Source organism: Paramacrobiotus metropolitanus, unplaced genomic scaffold, assembly GCF_019649055.1.
Source record: "Paramacrobiotus metropolitanus isolate TYO unplaced genomic scaffold, Prichtersi_v1.0 Parri_scaffold0000042, whole genome shotgun sequence".
NCBI classification, from domain to species: Eukaryota; Metazoa; Tardigrada; class Eutardigrada; order Parachela; family Macrobiotidae; genus Paramacrobiotus; species Paramacrobiotus metropolitanus.
Window position 1 is genome coordinate 982,888 of NW_026570262.1, and position 20,676 is coordinate 1,003,563.

The following is a 20,676-nucleotide window of genomic DNA, read 5'->3' on the forward strand; positions in this document are numbered from 1 at the left end:
TTAGCGGCGGCTCAACTCATAGTCAGTTTCCATCGATTCCGTTTTTGCAGTACTTCTATAGGATGTAATAACTGATAACCTGGCAGTCCTGTTGGTATTGGCCGGTGTAGCCGAAGTCCTACACAATAGTTATGGGCACCTTCGCTCTTTTCCGCTTTTCCTTGGCGTCAGTCATCACGCAGCTTCTCATAAGGATGGTTTCGGATATCTACAAAAATAATATTCCCAGTGGATGGGGAAGGGACTTTTGCGCCCAGTTTAAAAGTCGCTTTACGTTTTACAATGAACAGTGTATTACTTAATAGTAAGAAGAATGATAGTTTGGGTGGTCGCTGGTCAGAGTGGTCACTGGTCACTAACTGAACTTGCCTTCCCACTGCCTTACCAGTTACCACAGCCGTGGCTCACCGTCGATTATTTTGTTGCAAGACAGACGGCGGCCGCTTCGTAGTGATTCTTCCCACGCCAACGCCGTCAGGCGTCATGCTTTATGGCTCAACGCATGGCGTACGGCCGCGGCTTAGCTGTGTACGCACATCGATTTGAGGCTTTGATCCCGTACATACATACAGTGCACTTCGCATTTTCTTTTCGTTTGGTTACAGAGGTTACTTTACTTAATGGTTTAATATGCGCAGGTAGTGCGCGAATTGGTTTTGAGCATTTGATAACAACGCTGCAAACAATTTTCTAGAGAGAAAAATGCTTAAATAAAAATGTTGTTATTGTATTGTCCCTAAATAATCTGCAGTTGGATTGGTTCTGCTTGGGATCAATGTAAGTGTGTTTGTGACGGGATGCGTAGGTTTTCGAATTTTCGACAGACGACAACCACTTGCAGACAGCCTGCGCCATCCAGGGACTTCATAGATCTGGAATTCCTGATGCCTGGTTCTATGCTTTGCATCAGGAATTCATATAGAATTCGTAAGATAGTAGTAAGAGTCAGAGTGAAGAGTATGTTCCTTTCTACTTTCTAAAACACCGTAGGTTTCTTTGGCAAATACTTCGAGTCGTACATGTCAAATGTCAATGTACAGATAGCATTACACTTTACAGTATTAACAACTTATGGAGCGTTGTTAGTCAGGTTTGATGTGTTACTATTATCGCTGACACCTATGAAAATTGTTTATTTCATGTAAGTAACTTCTTTAATTATTATTACTTGAAAATTGTTAACGGACTAAGGCTGAACAACTTAAGAGTAATTTTTCTGCATTTAGAGCGGATGGAACATATTTTTGTGTTTGTAACTTACCGAAGCTGAAATGATTTAGCCACTAGAGCTTGGTCGTTTGGGTTGCTTCCGCTGTGGCGGCTGTGCACTGTGCAGAACCCCAATGATTAAAGTTTTTACTTTACAGAATGTACATACTTGAACAAAGAAACTAATGTACAGATATATTACGTTTTTAATAATATGTTCGTGTTAGGTTCACGTGCTTGTAGTTTTCTTAAGAGATTTTTTTCATCTAAGTTTTGAATAGCCTGAATGAAATGGAAGTTACTGAAATGGCTTATTATTGCAACTACACTGATAGTTAAATATCTTAAATTGTTCAGGTTGTTAATTGTATTATTACGAAGTCAGTGGTTACTGATTGCATTATGATTATTGTAACTCTGTGAGTGAGGACCTAATGGTGGAAAACTTTTATCGGTTATATTTACGACGCTTCGGTGCTGTAGTGCGAAATGTTCATAATCACACCACAGGCCCACAATAACATCTCAGAATTGGTGTTTGTGTAGGTTTGGGTATTTGTTTTTGAACATTAAACTATCAGATACGGGTTACGAACTGTGCAGTTCACTGGCGCGGCAGTGCCGTGATAGCTGTAACATTGGAACACATTTTCTTGCAGATTTCTCATCCTTATGCAGCAAGGCTTTAATTCCGACTTAACACCATGAGCCTCGTCAAAAATATGAACACCATTACGGATCCATCGGCTGTCCGTAGTTGTGGGAGTTCGTTGAACGGATCCCTGCACAGCTTGTCCATCGACTCTGTGTCAGATAATATGGAGGCAGATGAAAATTCGGCTAACAGTACGATGACATCCCGTGAACGGACCATGGAAGAGGTTAGGAGCAGTAATGTAAAAAATGTATTCTACAATTTGCATAATTCTGTTTATTATAAAATATTTCTTTTTAATTGAAAAAGTAAGAAAATTTTCTAATTTTGTGGGGAACAAACGTTTCCTCAAGTTTCGGCAGTTTCGGGACTGGTCATATTAGCGAACAAAGGACGAATAGGAATTATGAATAGGATAGGAATTATGAATAGACGAATAGGCTAGGACGAACAGGAATTTTGAGATTTTGTGCGGTTTACGGTGTGGGACTAAAGTTACTGATTTTGACATTTTGTAACATCACTTGTGAATTAATTTCCATGTGGTGAGTGACAACCTGACATCATGCCTGGGCCAATACAGTACAGAGTACTTTAACGGCGTGTCCGGGAATTGGAAGGTTGCCAGCATTAGCTCAGCGATCCTCATATGCTCAGATGTACACATAGTTTACTTTTCAGGTTGAGGTGATCGCACGTTTTCCCTTTTCCAGCCTATCCTTGCACCTCGTGAAATTTTGCCATCATTTATTAATTCGTAATTGACAGTTAGCTTTTTTTCCGTTACTCTTCTGAAATCCCGATTCGTTTGGGTGTTGCGTTTAGGTGTTAAGACTATTAGAATTTTGATTTTCTTGTAAAGACTCTTCTGTTGGTAGTAATTATTGAAATTTTGATAGTGATAAAGCTGATATTGCATGGATCTTGCTACAAAAAAATCCGATTCACGCTTCAGTTTTATGGCAGGGTTGATTTACACTGTAGCATGCGACGAGCTCAAGTAAACAGTCACAGTGGCTTTAAACTGTTTGAAAATTTAATTTTCGTCAGCGTTTGAATTTGTTACATAAGTAATTGTAGAGAAGTGAAGTGTTTGAAGTAACGAGGATTGCGGATTTGATTTTGTGGTTTATTAGTTAATTGCAAACAGTGGTAATGAAAGAATATTATACTAGCCCTTAAAATCGTAATCTGTGGCATTTTACATAAAGCGATAAAACAAGTTTATTTGTTGGCTTATCGAGTACGTATATGATTTGGCGTCACTTCCGTTCGTGGATGTCGCTTGTTTTCTCACTGAAAGTTTCTGTGAATTTGTACAGTAACTTTGCTTTTACTTTTCAGATGCGAAATTTGATTCTGATGATCGAAGTTACTACGGATAGTCTCAAATCCTTGAATAACAAGTTTGGATCACTGAGATCACCTCCCGAATTATATCTGAAGGTAAGATTAACGTAAATTTGCCTCATTGGTATTACTATTTTCTTTGTTCCCTCTTCATGTTGCTTTGTTGTAATGTGTTATTGATTGCTGTGATAAGCTTGATTGCTTGATATATTTTAAGTGTTAATGATTGCTGTACAGTGCAATATGTTCATGTATGTTCACGTTCACCTTATTCTTTCTTTATGGATATCTGGGGCTATTTTAAAATTGAACAGAACGCATATTAGCTTTGTTTTTAGTTATAATAGGTTTGAAAAAGCAATAATCTAAAAAGACATAAAATTGTTTAATCGTAAATCGTAATCGTTTAAAAATGCTAAAATTATTATTTTTGAGTATCACTATTGCATTCACTAATGCATTGCTGGTAGAATGTTGGTGCCAACTAACATGTTATGGAGGTCTGTTTGATCGCGCATTGTTAGCGCTTCCCGTGATCCACTTATAATTGCATCAGCTAGGCGCGATCATCATTCGGAAATCATTGACGTCAGCGCTGTCGTTCGTGGACGCTCTTATAGACTGCAACAAGTCCCACTTCGATTCAGCGTTGGCGCCAATGTGACAAATGCACCAATTTAATACCATCGTATTTGTGTAGGAATAATTCCCCGGTTCATTCTGTCAGGGTTAGGTCACCGCACAGGGTTACTGTAATTGCTACAAAAGGTTATGTAAGTGCGTTAAGTACGTGCATCGAATGAATTAGCAAACGTGATCAAGTTAATCTCTAAACCGGCAACACGTCATCTGAAATCGCGGAAATACCTGCAAAATATCACTTCTTTACGAACTGCTCGATAATGAGACATATTCAAATTGTCTCATATCATGTAGAATGTAGATGTAGTCTTAACCACTTGGTTGAATTGAAGTGGTCTAGAACGCTTCGTTTTCCCCGTTCTAAACGCTTCGTTTTCCCCGTTCCAAAGTTCGGGTATTGTGACCTGTTCCCCGTGATATTGCATGATATTACTATACATGCGGCGACGTCAGCGCAGCCTTGCCTACACATTATGCCACCGATTGACTGTAATATGAACAATGGAACACCTTCGCCGGCAGGGATCCCTAGGAAAGTGGACGGGCTACTGCCGTGATTCTGGACGACACACCACTTACCTATAAATTAGTATATCACTTACAGCATCAGCGCACCGCTTACATTAGTAATTTAATTCGAAATAATTAGGATAATAAATTCACATCAAATTTCCTTTAACTTCTCCGCTTCCTTCAATATCTCGAAGATCAAAGTTATGTAGATCATGCGCTCCTGTTCCATACTCGAGTGGAATAGGAGCGGCCGAGCGGGTGACTTTGAAGTAGTAAAGCTATCAGTTATTGTAGTCAGTTAGTGTTTTTCAAAAAAATTTAATCGAGGTTACAGTATACCTGCGCGATACTATGTTCTACAGTAGTCATTCGCACTGTTTGGAAGACTGGGAATGGTTTCACGTTAATTTTTCTTTATTGGGCTAGGTTGGATGACAAAATTCATCTGATCTAGCTAACTAGGTGGTTTTTGCTCTCGGGGGCTCGTTTTGTAATCTTTTCGATCGGCATCAGTAGTGTTGGGGAGCCTGCTTGGTTTTCGCATTTATATGATGTCTGATGTTTGTAGGAATACGCTGAATTGAATTCCAAGCTTAGTGGATATCAGGAGAGGCTGATATCGATACAGAGAAACGACCCGTCCTTAGCGGGAGCTTTCCGTAACAGGAATGCCAGCTCAGGCGCTACTCCTCCCCTGCCACCACGCAGCAGCCATGCCCCTGCTGGACCATCGAGTGCCAGTACTTTTCCTGTTGTCAACCACTCGACGGACAGTCTGCCGGGAGTGGAAAGCAGTAGTGGTGTGAGCACGACGTCCAACTCAGCGAGTTCGTCAACTGCCAACCTTCCCTACACACTCCGTCGAGTAGCGCTTCCGTACCCGCTCCGCCCATCCCACCAAAGCCGGCTAACGGTAAAGGCCGGATCATCCACGCCGAGTTACCGGGCTCTCAGAAATCAACAGTACGTTCGGTTTTTCAAAAAAAGGAGGGCCTTAATAGCTTACGCCAAATTTTTAAAGGTGGAGGCCATCAAAGGACGAAGTTTGGGGACACTTTCACTAGGAAGCTCGCGCATCGCCAGTTGCGAATCGACAACTGTCGGGTCTACAAGATTGACCCAGCAACTAACCAGAAGTATGTTTAACATGATTTTGCATTTGGACAAGATAGTGCAATGTTTTACGACGATAGGTTTAACCAGTCCTTGTTAAGTTTTGCTGTCATGATTTATAAAATCGTGCATATTTTTAGAATTACTTTGAGTTGGGATGACGATGTTGGGAGCATTGATGTCGATAAGATCTTAATCGAAGAAATTCCCTTGAAGTTCCCTAGCCGGAAGACGCTTTCTCATAATCTCCAGCAAAAAACTTTCATCACTGTCGTCCCCACAGTTTGTGATTATTGCAAGAAAAGGCTTTTTAACGGTTTTCGCTGTCAACGATGTGACTATAAATTCCACCACCGCTGCGGTAAATACCTTCCCGTTACCTGTGAGTTGCGTATCGTGGAAAAGGAATATTTGGCTGGGTAAGCTAGGATTTTTGGGGTCCTGTGTGGGATAGGGCAGCGTTGATATAGTATTTTGCTATTTGGTTATAGATTCTTGGCCAGCAACCAACAGCAGAATATTTCTGCGGCGAAAGAAGATACACAAGAAGCGCTGGATTTGCGCAAGCGATCCAGCTCGGCTCCAAATGTTAATGATATCGTTAACACGGTGTCCGGCAGTCTCCACCCTACACTGCCAAAGAAGCGTCTGAAGCCCCCTACTTCTCCAGGTATTAATATTATTTTTGACATCTACACTTTCGGTAAACTTTCGGCATACTTTCCTGTGGTAAACTTGCCTTTAAAGTTTTGTGTTGTTTCGGTTATGGAATTTGCGTTTGCATGTTGAAATTTTTTGCTTATTGTTGGTAAAGAGAATGTGTTCCCCATACGCCATAAGTCACAAGATTTTTTTGGTGGCCGGCATGTATGTATGCATGGCTTGATGCATGTGGACTGCTGTTTTTGTTTTGGCACAGTTTCACCTAGCTGGTCTGCATCCTCCTTTGCGTCGCGCTATATTCCTTATGCACCTTTTAAAGACGTCATCAGCGCTGAATTACAAGCTTGCCCCGATAATGGCGGAGGTACTATATTACAATACTGACGTACTAATAAGCTTTATGTCGGACTCGAGTGGCCTTTGTTTATATTGCCATAAGGCAATATAAACCAGTTTGCGATTTAATGCAGGATTTATATTTTTCGTTGAATATGAAAAAATATGAAAAAAAAGTATGAGGAATGTGGAATCATACGTTAGAGTTTTTGATAGATGTACAAAGCATGAGGACCCGAAATGTTTTGAAAACATATCTTCCATGAAGTTAGTTAAGTTCGGTATGAATTAATCTTCCTTGAAGTTATGTGGTCTAGTATTATATAGTCAAAATCGATTTCTAAACACAGGAGTTTTTCTAAATGAAGATACTTACGTGCATGCCAAAAACGAATTAGTAATTACAGAAGATTCGAAAGAATACGGAAGTATTATTTTTTGCTGCTTTTAGGAGGCAATTTGATTATTTAGGAGGCGTTCCACAATTTTTCATGTAACTTTACGGTTACGAAATTTTTTATGTGAAGCTATTTGTGTAAATTTTTAATAAGGAAATATTTTCCCATAAGAAATCAGAATTTGAACGACGGTTCACAGCAGAACCAAAGTTTTCGAGCTGTTTGTTTTTATAAATATATCAAAAGCGTTTAACGCTCCGTAATAATTTGCAGGAGAGTCAACAGGAAGTAACTCACTGCGGGTTCCCACTCCCAATAATCAGCCAGGACCCTCGCCACAAGGCTCCCCAATGGAAACATACGGTGATTCCCCAAAACAGTGGCTGACACCTGAATCCACGGGAAAATCGGTAAATACTGCCGAGTATATCTATATATTGTTTTGCGATTAATTACGGTACAGTAAGAAATGTTAAAAATTAAACATTCTTAAACATGAGGAAGACATGACTCCGTCTTATTTCGGTATGAATTAATCAGTTGGACGGTGGCGAAGATTTAATTTTACTTTTGGTGAATGATCTACTTGGCAGTGCATACGGTGTAATAGAAGATCTTACCTCTGAAGCGTTGTTCACAGCGCGTGCAGAGGGAAAGCATGGAGGATTGGGAGATTCCTGTGGATGAAATCATGATAGGGCCGCGTGTGGGCGCCGGGTCTTTTGGGACAGTTTATCGTGGGTATTGGTACGGACCGGTTGCCATCAAGCGCCTATTGGTTATCGATCCAACCCCGGAGCAGCTGCAGGCCTTCAAAAACGAAGTGGCCATGCTGCGCAAAACCCGCCACAACAACGTGCTACTCTTCATGGGATGTGTATCGAAAACTCAGGAAGGCAAAACCCGACCGCAGTTGGCCATTGTTACCCAGTGGTGCGAGGGTAGCAGTCTGTATAAAAAGATTCATGTGGATGAGTATCGGCTGGAATTTAAGAATTTAATTGATATCGTTCGGCAAACGGCACAGGGCATGGCTTACCTTCATGCTAAATCAATCATACACCGTGATCTCAAGTCCAACAGTAAGCGTGAATGTTGTGATTCGTGCTACTAAACGGAAATCTGACAGTGCGGTGTTTTAGATATATTTTTAAGTGAAGAATGTAACGTGAAGATTGGTGATTTCGGTCTGGCTACGGTGAAAACGCGATGGACGACGAGATGGACTGCTCAACAACAAACTAGGCAGACCACCGGATCTATTTTGTGGATGGCACCGGAAGTTATTCGCATGGACAAGGATGATTTGGTACCATTTAGCACCAAATCGGATGTGTACTCTTTCGGTGTTGTACTCTATGAGCTGTTGTGTGGGAAACTCCCGTACGATGGTATGAGCCGGGACCGCGTAAGTAGCACCTAAACACTTGGTCTTATAGGCTGATTTGTTTGATGAGCGATGTTTTACTCTACTGAGCAGGTCTAAATACTTTGCATGGTTTAAATGCTAATTATTGATGTCACTGTATGTGTCCAAAACTATCGGTGGCGATTTTTACACCTTAGTAAACCTGGTTTTGTGTGGTCGTGCTTTTATTATTTAACTATAGGTTTCCGATTTGGTATTGTTGTTGGGTGTACAAACGAAAACATAACTAGAGAACTGTAAACTGCATGCGAGTGTACGGCCCAGAGGTATGTATGTACGAAGTGTTTGTAGAGCTTGTACATACGTAAGAAGGGAAATACTGTGATTACCGCTGGATGGCGGAAGTTATCGGCTGTTTGTATTTCAGTTGCTGTCTTCGAAATGATATACATTTACTAAATCCTGTAATTGCAGATTTTATATTGTGTTGGCCGTGGATACCTGAAACCGACTTTGGACGCACCAATTTATGAAGTCACACGTCCGCTGAGGTCATTATTTGAAACCTGTGTACGTTTTAATCGCGATGAGCGATGGGAATTTCCGAAAATTCATGATCAGATCCAGTCATTATTGGACAGTATTCCAGTTATTCGACGCAGTAATTCTGAGCCAACACTGAATCGTAATCAATGGCAGTCGGAAGATTTTTCTCCCTACACTTGTCCTTCACCGAAAACTCCCAATATCAGCAATGTTCATATGATGAACGTTCCGTCAGCATTCCCTTTCACTACTGGTACCACTGAACTGCGATAAAACGCCTGTCATATTGCATTGTATTTTTGTTCTTGATGTTATTGCCCTTTGACTAATCATTATTAAACAGCAGCTACCGTTTTGAATGCTTTTTACGGTTTTAAATACGGCAGTTTTTCCAGCAGTAGCTGATATTCAGCTCTGATTACTATCGAGCAAAATTGATGGTTATTTGAGGTAACTGATTTCTGGACTTGGACTGATGTTACATGTTATACTCGCCATCCGATTGTTTTAAATGTTTTAAGGATTTTAAATTCCAAGGTGTATGTACTATATGAATAAATTTAAACCGAGTCGGCCCTAGTAGTTTCGTGCGCATAACAAGATAAACAAAATAATAATAATGAAAGCACGTTACCACTCACATAACCCATGAATTTCTTTTACATCTTGAAACAATAAAATGAAATATCACGTTCTCAAAAACCGAAAAAATGCACTGAACTAGCCAGACACCCCGACCGATGCCCGACCACCTCCGAGAGAAGCCTGCCCGGAAATACCGCCGTGACCCGAGATTCCCGCGTGTCCGGATATACCTCCGGTGCCCGCTGATGCCTGTCCTGATACGCCGCCTGCTGATGCTTGCCCGGAAACGGATACACCGCCACGGCCACTGTGCCTCGCATCCGCTTCGGCATGTGCGTGCCCCGGCTGGTGTCTTGCTGATTCCTCATCCTCGGGGGCATATTGATCTTCTTGGTCATGTTCCGCTCCCGCCTGAGCATCTGAACAAATCATTCAGTTTTCATTATTTTTAATACCGATTATTTTTAATATTTTACACTTGCCTCCCTCGCGGGATTGTTCGTGCTCCTGGTCATGTCTCTGGTCTTGGCCTTCGCGTGACCTGTCTCCAGCAGCTGCTTCCGGAGGACGGACTTCGTCCACAAAGTGGGGAATAGCTTGGCTGAATTCACCGGCGCCCTCTGCCGTAACAGTCCTCATCTTGATGTAAATCCATTGTTTCTGATACTGATTGACACCGAAAACGGCTTGCAGGTCTTCGCCAATGGCCTGTTCTTTCTGCCACTGGTCGTCGGGAGTGTTAGGATTGTCACTGTAGTAAATGTCATAAAATTTTGCGGTTACATCCGTGGGTGGGTTGTAAGTGAGCAGTATTTCCAGACCACCTTCCAGATTTTCCGCCTTTAAATCGGTCGGAGGCGGTGCATTGGGATTGGGTGCTGCAAAGCATTGCTAATATTAATTCACATCCAGTTTTTTTGTGCAGTGTCGAATTTCAGCCGCCCTTCTAGACGCGCATTTAGATTTTAGGGCAATAGTTCTCAGCAAGCAAGAAGCGTTTTGGTTGGTTAAACTCATGATCACAAAGCGCAAAAAATTCCCTTGACCAATGAGCGTGTTATATACACTGGAAGAATCGTTTTTGCAATTTACTTCCGATAGCTACTAGCTACTACTTCGAAATTTCAATAAGCGCAAAATTTTGAGTCGACCGTTGAAGATCTTGACAGACTTGATCGGTACTACGTCCGCGGCATATAATCGCCTTTATACGGTGACCGCTGACTAATTACGTACTATAATTACGTACTAATTACGTACTATAATTACTTAGCTAGAGTAGCGTAACTGTCCGTACCTGCTCCAGAGCCACCAGCCGCACTAGCATCACCACTGCTACTGTACGAGCTAGAGCTACCATGACTGCCGCCGTATGCTCCACCGTAGTTGTTATTACCATATGACCCGCTCACACTAGCGCTGCCGCCCGCACTGGCCCCCTGCCCACTGGCCGATGCTCCACTGCCAGCCGCGGCGCCCCAATACGGTCCCCAGCTTGTCGTCTCCTGTTGACCCCGATTGTAGTAATCAGGTGTCGAGGTGTAGTAGCGAGCATAGTAATCTTCGGTGGTCTGTTCATACCGCGGGTCTTCTGGATAGTAGGGAGCGGGTTCGGGTGGATAGTAGGGTGCCGGCGCTCCGGGATACGGTGAAGGAGTCGTCTGCTGATCCCAGGAATGACCGGGATAGCGGTTGTACGGACCGGGTGTGGTGGGGCCACCGTAGCCCGGTCGATAGGCTGAGCCGCCCGGTCCCGGTGGATATCCGTAGCCAGGAACTTTGAAGCTCTGGATCTCGGAAAACGGCCCGGACCCACGCGAGTTGATGGCTTGTACGGTGTAGAAGTATTCCTCATCCGGCTGCAGGTTGCGCAGAACTACGGTAACTGGTCGTCCGTCGTACGAGTAGCCGGACACTTGCTGTTCAGTCCACTGACGACTGCCGCTGGAACCGCCGCTGGGCGCGTATAAGAAGAGATATTGACTGACGTGCCCTTTCATTCCGTCGGGCGCCGACAGCGTCACGGTAGCGTCACGATCGCGGGTGTCCACTTTGATATTGGAAGGCGGTTGCAACGGCACTACAGGGACATATAAATGTAACAAATCCGCTCCCTGTACACGGCCAGACTGAATGCTGAAACATACAGGTAATTTTCATTTATTCTTACACTGCTCTAGTGTTCGATTTCGGACTGGCGCACTCCAACCGCTAGATCGCCCATCTCGATCCACTTTGACAGAGAACGAATAGTCAGTTCCCGGCTCGAGATCCGTCAATCGCAGTTCCTTCTCTGCTGTCTCCTGAGTGTTTTCGGAACCGGCACCTCCATAACCCTTCGAGTATTTCACCGTGTATCTGGTGTTGCCACCTTGTTGTTGCTGTCCTCGGCCTTTTTGATTATACGGATCCACCCAATACACGAAGATGGAGTTTTCGGAAAGTACAAAAGTTTTCAAGGTTACCGGGTAAAGGGCTCCAGAACCGCCACCTGTAGCAACGACGCAATCGATTATTGTACTTATCCAATCCCACAAGCCGCGAGTAAACCATTTATAGTAGGTTGCAACAGGTATACATACGTACGTATACTGATTATTTTGCCACGTTCGCGTTACTATACAGATAGAATGCCACTGGAACATCTAACCTCGAACACTGCTTATGAACGAGCAGCGCTTCGGATTGGGAAATCCCGACGTACGAAATGTGAAAAGGAACATGTTTCTGCAGCTGTCATAACTTATAAATCGAGAAAGTATTTAAGGTCATGAGAGCACACGGCTTATTTATGCTTGTGCATAGTAAAACAATTACATAAAACAAAATATTATAGCGTTACTACGATAACCGTGCATACTACAGTACGAGTACAGTATCTGCCTTTTGATTCGAGTTTCGACTTTAACGATGCTGTACTTATACTGGACACGAGCATACGGTCATTAAAAAATGCACAGCCGTTAAAAAATATCGTTTATCGCTGTCGTAAAGACATACCTTGCTGTCTAGGGTCATACCGCGGATCCCCACGTGACGCATCGTATCGTGGATCGCCTCTGGAAGGATCTTGGCGTGGGTCTCCTCGCGACGTATCATAACCCGGATACTGGGAGGGAGCGTATCGCGGATCCGTTCGTGGATTCGTTCGTGGATCGTACGACGTTCCCGATCGGCGATCCTCTTCGTTGCGATCACCATAGCCACTGTGCTGATCCGGTACCTGAGGCGCCTCGGTGGGATATTCATAGCGATCCTGGCCGTCTTGTCCCGGTTGTTGACGATTGTCGCCTTCCCAGCCTTGCTGACCGTCATACTGTCCACCGACTCCAGCCTGATCACGTGTATCATACTGACCGTTACCGGGCCCGTACTGCTGTCGCGCTGGATCGTATTCGCTGCTGGGATCACCTAGGCTGACGCTACCGGAGGCTTGGCCGCCGGCAGCATGTCCCGAAGCGTCGACACCGTATCCGCCATGATCATAGCCGGAATACTGCCCGCCGGCTGCTGCCTCGCCTGACACTGTTCCGCGGTTATCATTCTGTCCGCCTAACGAAACATGTCCGGATGCCCCGGCACCGTGACCGCCCAGGGAAGCGGATCCTGATATTCCCGCACCCTGACCCAAAGAAACAGATTCCGAGGCGCTAGCGCCAGTCGGTGGTCGTGGAGTGCCGGCCGGTAATGGAGGTTGTGTTAATCCGGGTCCCACTTGTGCACTGAACCGCTGTGCTGCTACACATGATATTAAAAGAAGTGCGCAAAAAGGCCTGGTTAAAGCCATGGCCGGGACTGTCCGCATATACTGTGCTGATTTATCTCACAATTATTACGAAATTATTGCACAATATATTTTTCAAACTTAGTTAGAGCCGGAATGGCATTCTTTCCAGATTGTACCGATTTAACCAAGCCCTAATCAAGAAATTTCTTGGTATCTAGTGCCACCCCGTCTGCCCGTTCGCACGACGACTGCCGCTTCCAACCGACACAAAATATCTTTTTAATCAAAATTTCGCTTTCGGTCTGTTGGCAGCCAAACGACATCATAACGGAATATCTTGGGCACCTTTGACATATTGGTTGACCCCGATTAATATCTGTTAAGACGAAAACTTCTCTGATTTTTACATCTGTCCAGCACATCGTACAAATGGTAACACTGGATTTTTAATCAGTAAACGAACGTAAAACTATATCAATAAATTTTGCTAGTGGAGTAGTAAATGCAGTCCAGCGTACGTATTCATGATCATCAAACAAGTATTACAGTACTTTGGCATGCGGGTACATTCTGACCTTTTTTTGTTTTTATCAAACATTATTGCAACATCAGCAGTTGACAGGTTTACGACATCATCTTCCCCAATAAATTATAGCCTATATACGTTAGCTCGATGGCAAGTCGTGGAAACCGGTGTTCAATCAACTTCTTCAGCGTGTACCGACTGCTCTTTATGCATGTTACACCGGTGGTTACTGCAAGATTACAATGATAAAAATTGAGAAAATTGTCTGCATACTTATGTTGCAAAGGAACTACGGAGCATAAAATTAAAACGTAATATAAAAATTCATAAAAAATGCTATCAATATAATAATTGTATAAAAATTGCATAGCCCAGCTAATACAAAACGTTACTCCTAACTGAAACTTTGCGGTAGTGATCGTGAGAAATCGGTACTTCTGGGCTATGTTTCCGGTTGTCGATGTTGATAACAAATTTGTTGTCCCAATTCGATGCTACTATTATATTAGTATGCGCTATTGTACGCAATAACCTATGTCTAGGGTAGTTGTAACTACTCCGCGTAATTACAGTAACTGCGGCATATGATGTCTACACTCTACAGTACGTTGGATCCTTTAGTTGTTCTGTCGATTGCATTATCATTTAAACTGCAAAAATCTCTCGGAGCGAACCTCACTATAAAACAAATAAAGGCATGCTAAATTGTTAAATGGCCTCACTTTTTCGATGGGCTGATATTTATATAGATGTAAAAGTCGTATACTTTAATTATCGGTTAATTGTAGCGGTTTCGTTCGAAAACTAATACCCAGTCACTTGTGTGTAGGTAGTATGTAGCAAGAAATGGGTATGAGTCATCGTAACCTGCCGGTGGGCATTCGGTATTAAGTTATTAACCATAACCTAACTTCCTTGCCGAACTAAATGTATCCTTGCTAAACAACAGAATCCTACTCGACTATCAAGAAATGCGTGATTTTGTTTTTTTGATGATTTATCGGCATCGGCAAACGTGATCATTTGTACAATGGCGCAAGGTTTTAAAGTTTTGCTTATTATAAATATGATGCATGAGGGTTAACGTTGAGAGTTGAGTCGAGACACCTGCTTGTGTCGTGAATAGTTCGTCGTTACGCGGCTGCTGGATGTGCGTACAGAAAACAAAAGACAGTCGAACTTTCACAATAAACCGGACAATCGGACGAAAAACTGCGAATAAGTAGCTGCTTTTAGAGTGTTAGCTACTTAATCATCAGTGCAGACATTATTATCACTCATAACAGTTATAAGACTCACCAGGAATCGGCCGACGAAGCAAGGCACAATTTCCACGACACCACCAACTGGTTTGCAGAATCGAATTCCGCCTTCTTATGGCGCGTGTCTGTTATATACTACAAAAGAAACAGGAAAAGCAATTAGACTCACATTCCTGGAGGGGATATTAGCTTTTGCACCGTTACTGCTACTGAAACACGAATACTGCACTCTTTGCTTATTGACATCTAGAAACGTTCAATAACACCCAGGAAACCTGTATTCCGCTAATGTAGTTTTGCTTTTACCCGTGCAGATACTACCAATCTACGCAGGCGAAATTGCCGCTGACGCTCGAGAAAATCTTTCTGGGCTGAACTTGATCACAAAGTGAGCTCTAAACAAAATTTGTTGTTTCCGATCAGGTTTGCGCCATAAGGGCGCTGGCTGGACCGTCCCAAAAACCGAAAAGATGATGATCTTTATCCAGTCCTGTGAGTTGGCGAAGCGGATCCGTAGCTGATTGTAAGCGCTAAATCTGAGCGTACGACGAAATCCAGGGTTTTGTTTTGCAGGTTTATTTTTGGGGCTCCTGTATTCGGTGCAGGGAAAGAGCTGCGGATGTGGCGTCAGTCCTGCATCCAGCAATGGCTCAGATGCAACAGCGTTGTCCAGAACGGGGTGCTCACAGGTAGATCGGCATTTTATTAGATAGATGCCCGGCCAAAATGATTGTGCAGTCCTTGATGTTCGGGGTAATTTTCAGGTTGCTATTCAGAATGATGTTGGCAGCATATTTTGTTCAGCAGTTTTGATAGACGAATTGTATGCGATAACCCCTGGACAGTGCATTTTCGGGTAAGCACTACAAATCCACAAAAATTAATCATGTTCCTCGTATCACCAAACTTGTTAGTCATTTTTTCACATTTTTAATTGTTAACTTGATCAATATTTACAGGCGTCAAGCAAATTCAACATTTATCCGCATTGGAAGCACGGATTCGAGCAACTCGTCTGTACGAGTCCTAGCGGTGGATGACCTTTTTGTCCATCAAGAATACCTAAACATTAACACCCGAAACGACTACAACATCGGCATTATTAAACTCCAGCAACCGATTGATTGCTCCAGTGGGAGCGTTTGTCTAGCCTGTTTACCTCCGCGCAGTAGTCTGAACATAACGAATCCAAACTGCGCGGCGACCACGTGGAATGTACGAGCGAATGCCGCTGCGGGCGTCAAAAATACTTCGTCCACCTTGCAGAGCCGTCCGGCTTCCATCATGGACCAGATTGATTGCGTAAACAAACTACGGGAAGACCAAGCTATACAAAACGATTACAGGCTTTCGGATAACAAGTTTTGTCTCCACGAGTCAGAAAACACCACAACCTGCACAGTACGGACAGTCACACTAATTCCCACTTTTTCTATTTCAGATTTTTAACAGTTTACAGTTTTTCTAACTATGTTTGGTATGCGCAGGGTGATCTGGGTGATCCACTAATCTGTCTCGACAATAACCAGTACGAAGTGGTCGGATTGAATACGCTGGGATTCAGTTGTTTCCGCAAATCACTGCCGAGTTTCTACGTGCGTGTTTCGGCTTTCGTGGATTGGATCAGCAAAGTTATGGAGCGACAGCCGCCCGCCAGCCATATCGGAACGATGATTATGGACCCGTTAGTTGGTCCCGTTGTGCTGTTGCCTTCAGCTCCTACGAATCCGCAGTCATCCGGTTTCGTCATACCGAAGGAAACGCCACGGACGTCGCCACAAATGAATACGACGACAACCCAAACTAACACGACGACGGATTCGGCTCGGTCCGAGTTAGAGAAATCTCCCAACGCCACCCAACAAGTTCTGGTCACACCTCCGCACAATGTAACCGCCACAAATACGAACCAAACTTCACTGACCAATACATCAGAGACGAACACAAATACTCCGACCTTGCAAGCTCCCGTTGTCATCTTCCCTCACGGGACCGCTGGAACAGCTCTGAACCAAACCAACGGAGCCAGTGGACAGCACATCGCGGCTGACGGCTCACTCGAACAGGTTGGCCGAGATGGATCCGTGCAGCGACAACATGCCATAACCCAGGACAAGCTGCTTAAGGAAGTATCGCCAAATGTATTCCAAGCAAATATCGGTGGACAAGCAATCAATTTAGACATGAATACTGGACCAAAAATTATTTTTCCAACAGGTAAACCGCAGTGCTTGAAGCAATTGTAGATGAAATGTATCTAGGAAATTACTATTTGTAGTTGTGCACATCTTGCAATTGTGCACTTCGTGCATAAGCGGTTCCAGTTAATTTCATCTGCTGCAACATTTTGTGATATGCACCATAGCGAATCTAGCTTCAGTACAGTAAGTTATTACGTTGTTGATTTTAACTTTCAGCGGATGTGTTTTTCGGAAACAATCCCATTCGCCAAAAGCGTGATTTGCTTGGAAACCTTGGCAGCTCATTTTCGGTGCCTATTATCAACATTCCAGAATCGGATGCGACGTACGATCGAGACTCAGGGAGGTTCGTCTTCAGGCTGCCGAACAGAACTACAGCTGTCAGTAGCGCCAGTTTCTTGCCAACGACAGCTGAAGACATCAAACAACAAATTATCGCACAACAGGACAGAATCCTGGCACAGATCGACAACTACAAAAAGAACATTCTTGTGTCGTTGAACGGTGTGTTTAACAACAATAACAGTCCGAACTTCGATAATGGGAATTTCGCTAATACTGACAATGCTGCTGCTGCATCTACTGGGATGTCCGGAGTGGCAACTTCCAGCAACGCGGGCACGATACCGAAACCAGTAGAAAGGGCGCCAGTTCCAATAAGCCGAGTCTCGCAAAACGCTAATTCTGATACAAGTAGCAGCGGCACAACGAAGCCACCGTGGAAGAGCATATATGGGAAAAAGACAACGGATACTGATAGTGGTAGCGGTGCCACCGGCTCGACATCCATCAAATCCAAGCCAGTTCCGACCAACAGCCGCATCGGCGGCCGCGGACCGGCCCTGGCCCAGGGTATTGCTGTTGCCAATGGAAACAGCGCTGGAACGTCCAGCAATTCCGATTCTGTGGATACATCATTAGATTCTGATAATCCCGCCGAAGGTTCTGTAAATACATCTCTAAATGGTGCTACTGGTGGTAGTTCTGCGGGAGTAAGTTTTAAAGGTGATCGCGTGCTAGCGCAGACAAAGAACACCGCCAATTCAGCATCGGCTAGTGTTTCTGCATCATCCAGCGGCTGATATCTGATTTGCATACCTGGTTACGTTGTTGTTATCGTGCATTTCCTATTTTTACGGGAAGCAAGTTGTTCTTTGATCTGTAAAAGGTTATATTCGTACATTCGACCAGCGGGTGTATATCTCTGATCAAAATAAAGTTGCATCGATTGTTTTAGGATGCCATAGACGCCACATATATAACTGCAAATTGCAAAACAACAGACTTATGGTTAGTGCCCAATGCGCTTGTAATTTTCCACGATACATAAAAACAGCTTCAGTATGTTTCTCGAAGTATGTAGAATCACTATCTTTTTTTCTGTTTTGAAGTCGGTAGCGTACATCGCGAAAAGTTGTCTGAAGAAACAAGTCCTTAAATTAATCCAATGCAACAATGCGCAACAGTTTACAATTTCTGGGACCCTTCTCCTTTCTTTAAAACAAATAAAAATAATAACTTATATGGCACCTAATATAGCACCTTATATAGCTGGCATTAATGCAAGCTAAAATAATCATTTATTTATCATGAAAGTTTGAAGACATTGTTGACATTCAACACTGTTGTAATCTGTCTAGCACTGTGACAGAAGATCGAACATAAAATTTTAGATGAAAAAATTTTCATTTTTGGAATGGTTGGGATTCAAAAACCGAAAAATAGGTACCCACGTGGTTTCTCTACAAACTGACGTGTGGGAGCTACACACATCCGTACGTACTTCTAATTACTGTAATTACTGTACGCCTTTCTCCTACGTCACTGCGGTTGTTCATTATCGCTATCTGTGATTCGTCTGTTCTCATCTTGACAGCGATGTATCTCGTGCTCCTAGAAGTCCATATAAGATCCTGCTTCCTGTGTTTAACGCATCAGTCTTGATCACTCTAGACTGGCAACTTGCTTTTAACTTTCCTTGCGTTGTTTATGTGATTGTGAGTTGGTGAGATAAAGCATCTTCAGTGTTGGCCGACGTTCATAATTAATTACGGATTATAGCGTGGTTTGCACGTATGCTCGTATCTTATTGACCTGCACATCTACGACCGGAAGTTAGGAGTATTCAGCACAATCGCTTAGGGATTCCTGATCTTCGTGTTCCTGAACGTTTCATCCAGTCTTACTGTAACAGCTGATTTAAGAGTTTGCTCTACCGATTGAGTCGTGGCAGGGAAGTGGTAATTCTCGTACATTAATCCGTACCGAGTCTCTTCACACGACAAAACACACAAATTAAAACTGCTCTTTAATTGGCAGTAGCCATCACATAGTCACAAAACAAACAAGCTACTCCACAATTAAAATTTATTACTGTATATTTTTACAATAGATATGTACTAACTTACTGGCTACTGCTATATAACAAACCTCGTATAGAAGTATCTAAAATACTTACGCATGGCATAAGGCTCAACGTTCCGGTTATCCGTATCGCAGTAAAATGCAGAATACAGGACAATTTATAAGTACTCGTTTTTTGTGAATGCTTGTCGGAAATCGGTATAAGTACGGAATTAAAAAGCCCGTACTGAAGTATCGACATTTGACTGATAGGATGATAATGTTTGAGACAAATATATATAGCCCAGCTAACCTAAAATTAAAATTAATGTCGAACTTGCTGTTCGTCGGCATTTGTCTGTTATAGATTTATTACAGTTTTATTATTATTTCGCTTCCGCCATACCGGCGATCCTAAATTATGACTCGTACTTAACTCTATGTAGCACGGACTTACCAGCTGTACAATACTCCATCTTCCTGTTAAATAGTGCACAATAATGTATTGTAAACCCCATTACTGAAAAAAAAATCCTTATTATGATAATAACTGTTTACTGTGGTTAGTCGACTTGGATGGCATGCTTATGATGATTCCAGGAAGCAGTTAAACGAGTTTGAACTGATTTTTACGTTTGTTCATTGCATATAGCCATTATATAATATTTTGCACCTTTTGTTCAATTTTAGAAATATATAATTATGGAAGTACTTATGTAAAAGAAAGCTATTACTGTAGGATTTGTAGCCACTTCTTTTAGCTAGGCTTACAAGTTAAATCAATTGCACAACTACTGTAGTCTGTACGCATTTATTGATCTGGCCACTGTACTTGTACATACAAGTATAGTAGTTTGTTAGTTTAGATTCCATCACAGACATAATCGATTCCCCACTCGGTGTTGCAGATGGGTAGAAAGCAAGCCGACCTTTGTCAGTATTCTGCAATATATGTTGCCAATTAGCTTTGCAAGACAGAAGTATTAATTTTCTGATAAAATAAACCCGCCAAGCTGTCTTTCGAACAAATACACCGGTAGACCGAGCCCAAAATCAGAACACTACTCGTAGCAAAAGTAACGAAATTTTCTTGAGCGTTGAATTGATTTGATAACGATTCCTTGCCAAAAAATTTTTGATTTTTAACTGGTATTTATATATTAGGAAATCGGTGTACAGGCTCCCATTTCTACACTCTGAGTTTTTTTGTAGCTTATATGCTCGTGCTTATTATCTTA

General features: G+C 42.8%; 3 protein-coding genes across 3 annotated transcripts; 2 read left to right on the forward strand and 1 right to left on the reverse strand.

Annotated features, from left to right (window-relative positions):
- Positions 1-571: 571 nt before the first annotated feature.
- LOC129590857 (serine/threonine-protein kinase A-Raf-like) lies at positions 572-9,382 on the forward strand. The gene is given in 14 exon segments (XM_055486285.1): positions 572-777; positions 1,869-2,090; positions 3,209-3,310; positions 4,938-5,174; positions 5,177-5,332; positions 5,391-5,415; positions 5,418-5,505; positions 5,623-5,901; positions 5,974-6,152; positions 6,402-6,509; positions 7,153-7,289; positions 7,520-7,961; positions 8,022-8,287; positions 8,723-9,382. Coding segments are annotated over 13 exon segments (2,541 nt in total). The 5' UTR covers positions 572-777; positions 1,869-1,913; the 3' UTR covers positions 9,068-9,382.
- On the reverse strand, positions 9,297-13,373 carry LOC129590856 (spidroin-2-like). The gene is made up of 5 exons (XM_055486284.1): positions 12,380-13,373; positions 11,550-11,870; positions 10,677-11,459; positions 9,862-10,257; positions 9,297-9,798 (listed from the first exon to the last, which is right to left on the reverse strand). The coding sequence occupies exons 1-5, from the start codon at positions 13,182-13,184 to the stop codon at positions 9,515-9,517; spliced, it is 2,589 nt and encodes an 862-aa protein (XP_055342259.1). The 5' UTR covers positions 13,185-13,373; the 3' UTR covers positions 9,297-9,514.
- A 1,732-nt stretch (positions 13,374-15,105) lies between these two features.
- LOC129590765 (uncharacterized) lies at positions 15,106-18,326 on the forward strand. Its single transcript, XM_055486136.1, has 6 exons — positions 15,106-15,386; positions 15,468-15,583; positions 15,659-15,750; positions 15,854-16,295; positions 16,382-17,111; positions 17,312-18,326. The coding sequence occupies exons 1-6, from the start codon at positions 15,365-15,367 to the stop codon at positions 18,175-18,177; spliced, it is 2,268 nt and encodes a 755-aa protein (XP_055342111.1). The 5' UTR covers positions 15,106-15,364; the 3' UTR covers positions 18,178-18,326.
- The last annotated feature ends 2,350 nt before the right edge of the window (positions 18,327-20,676 follow it).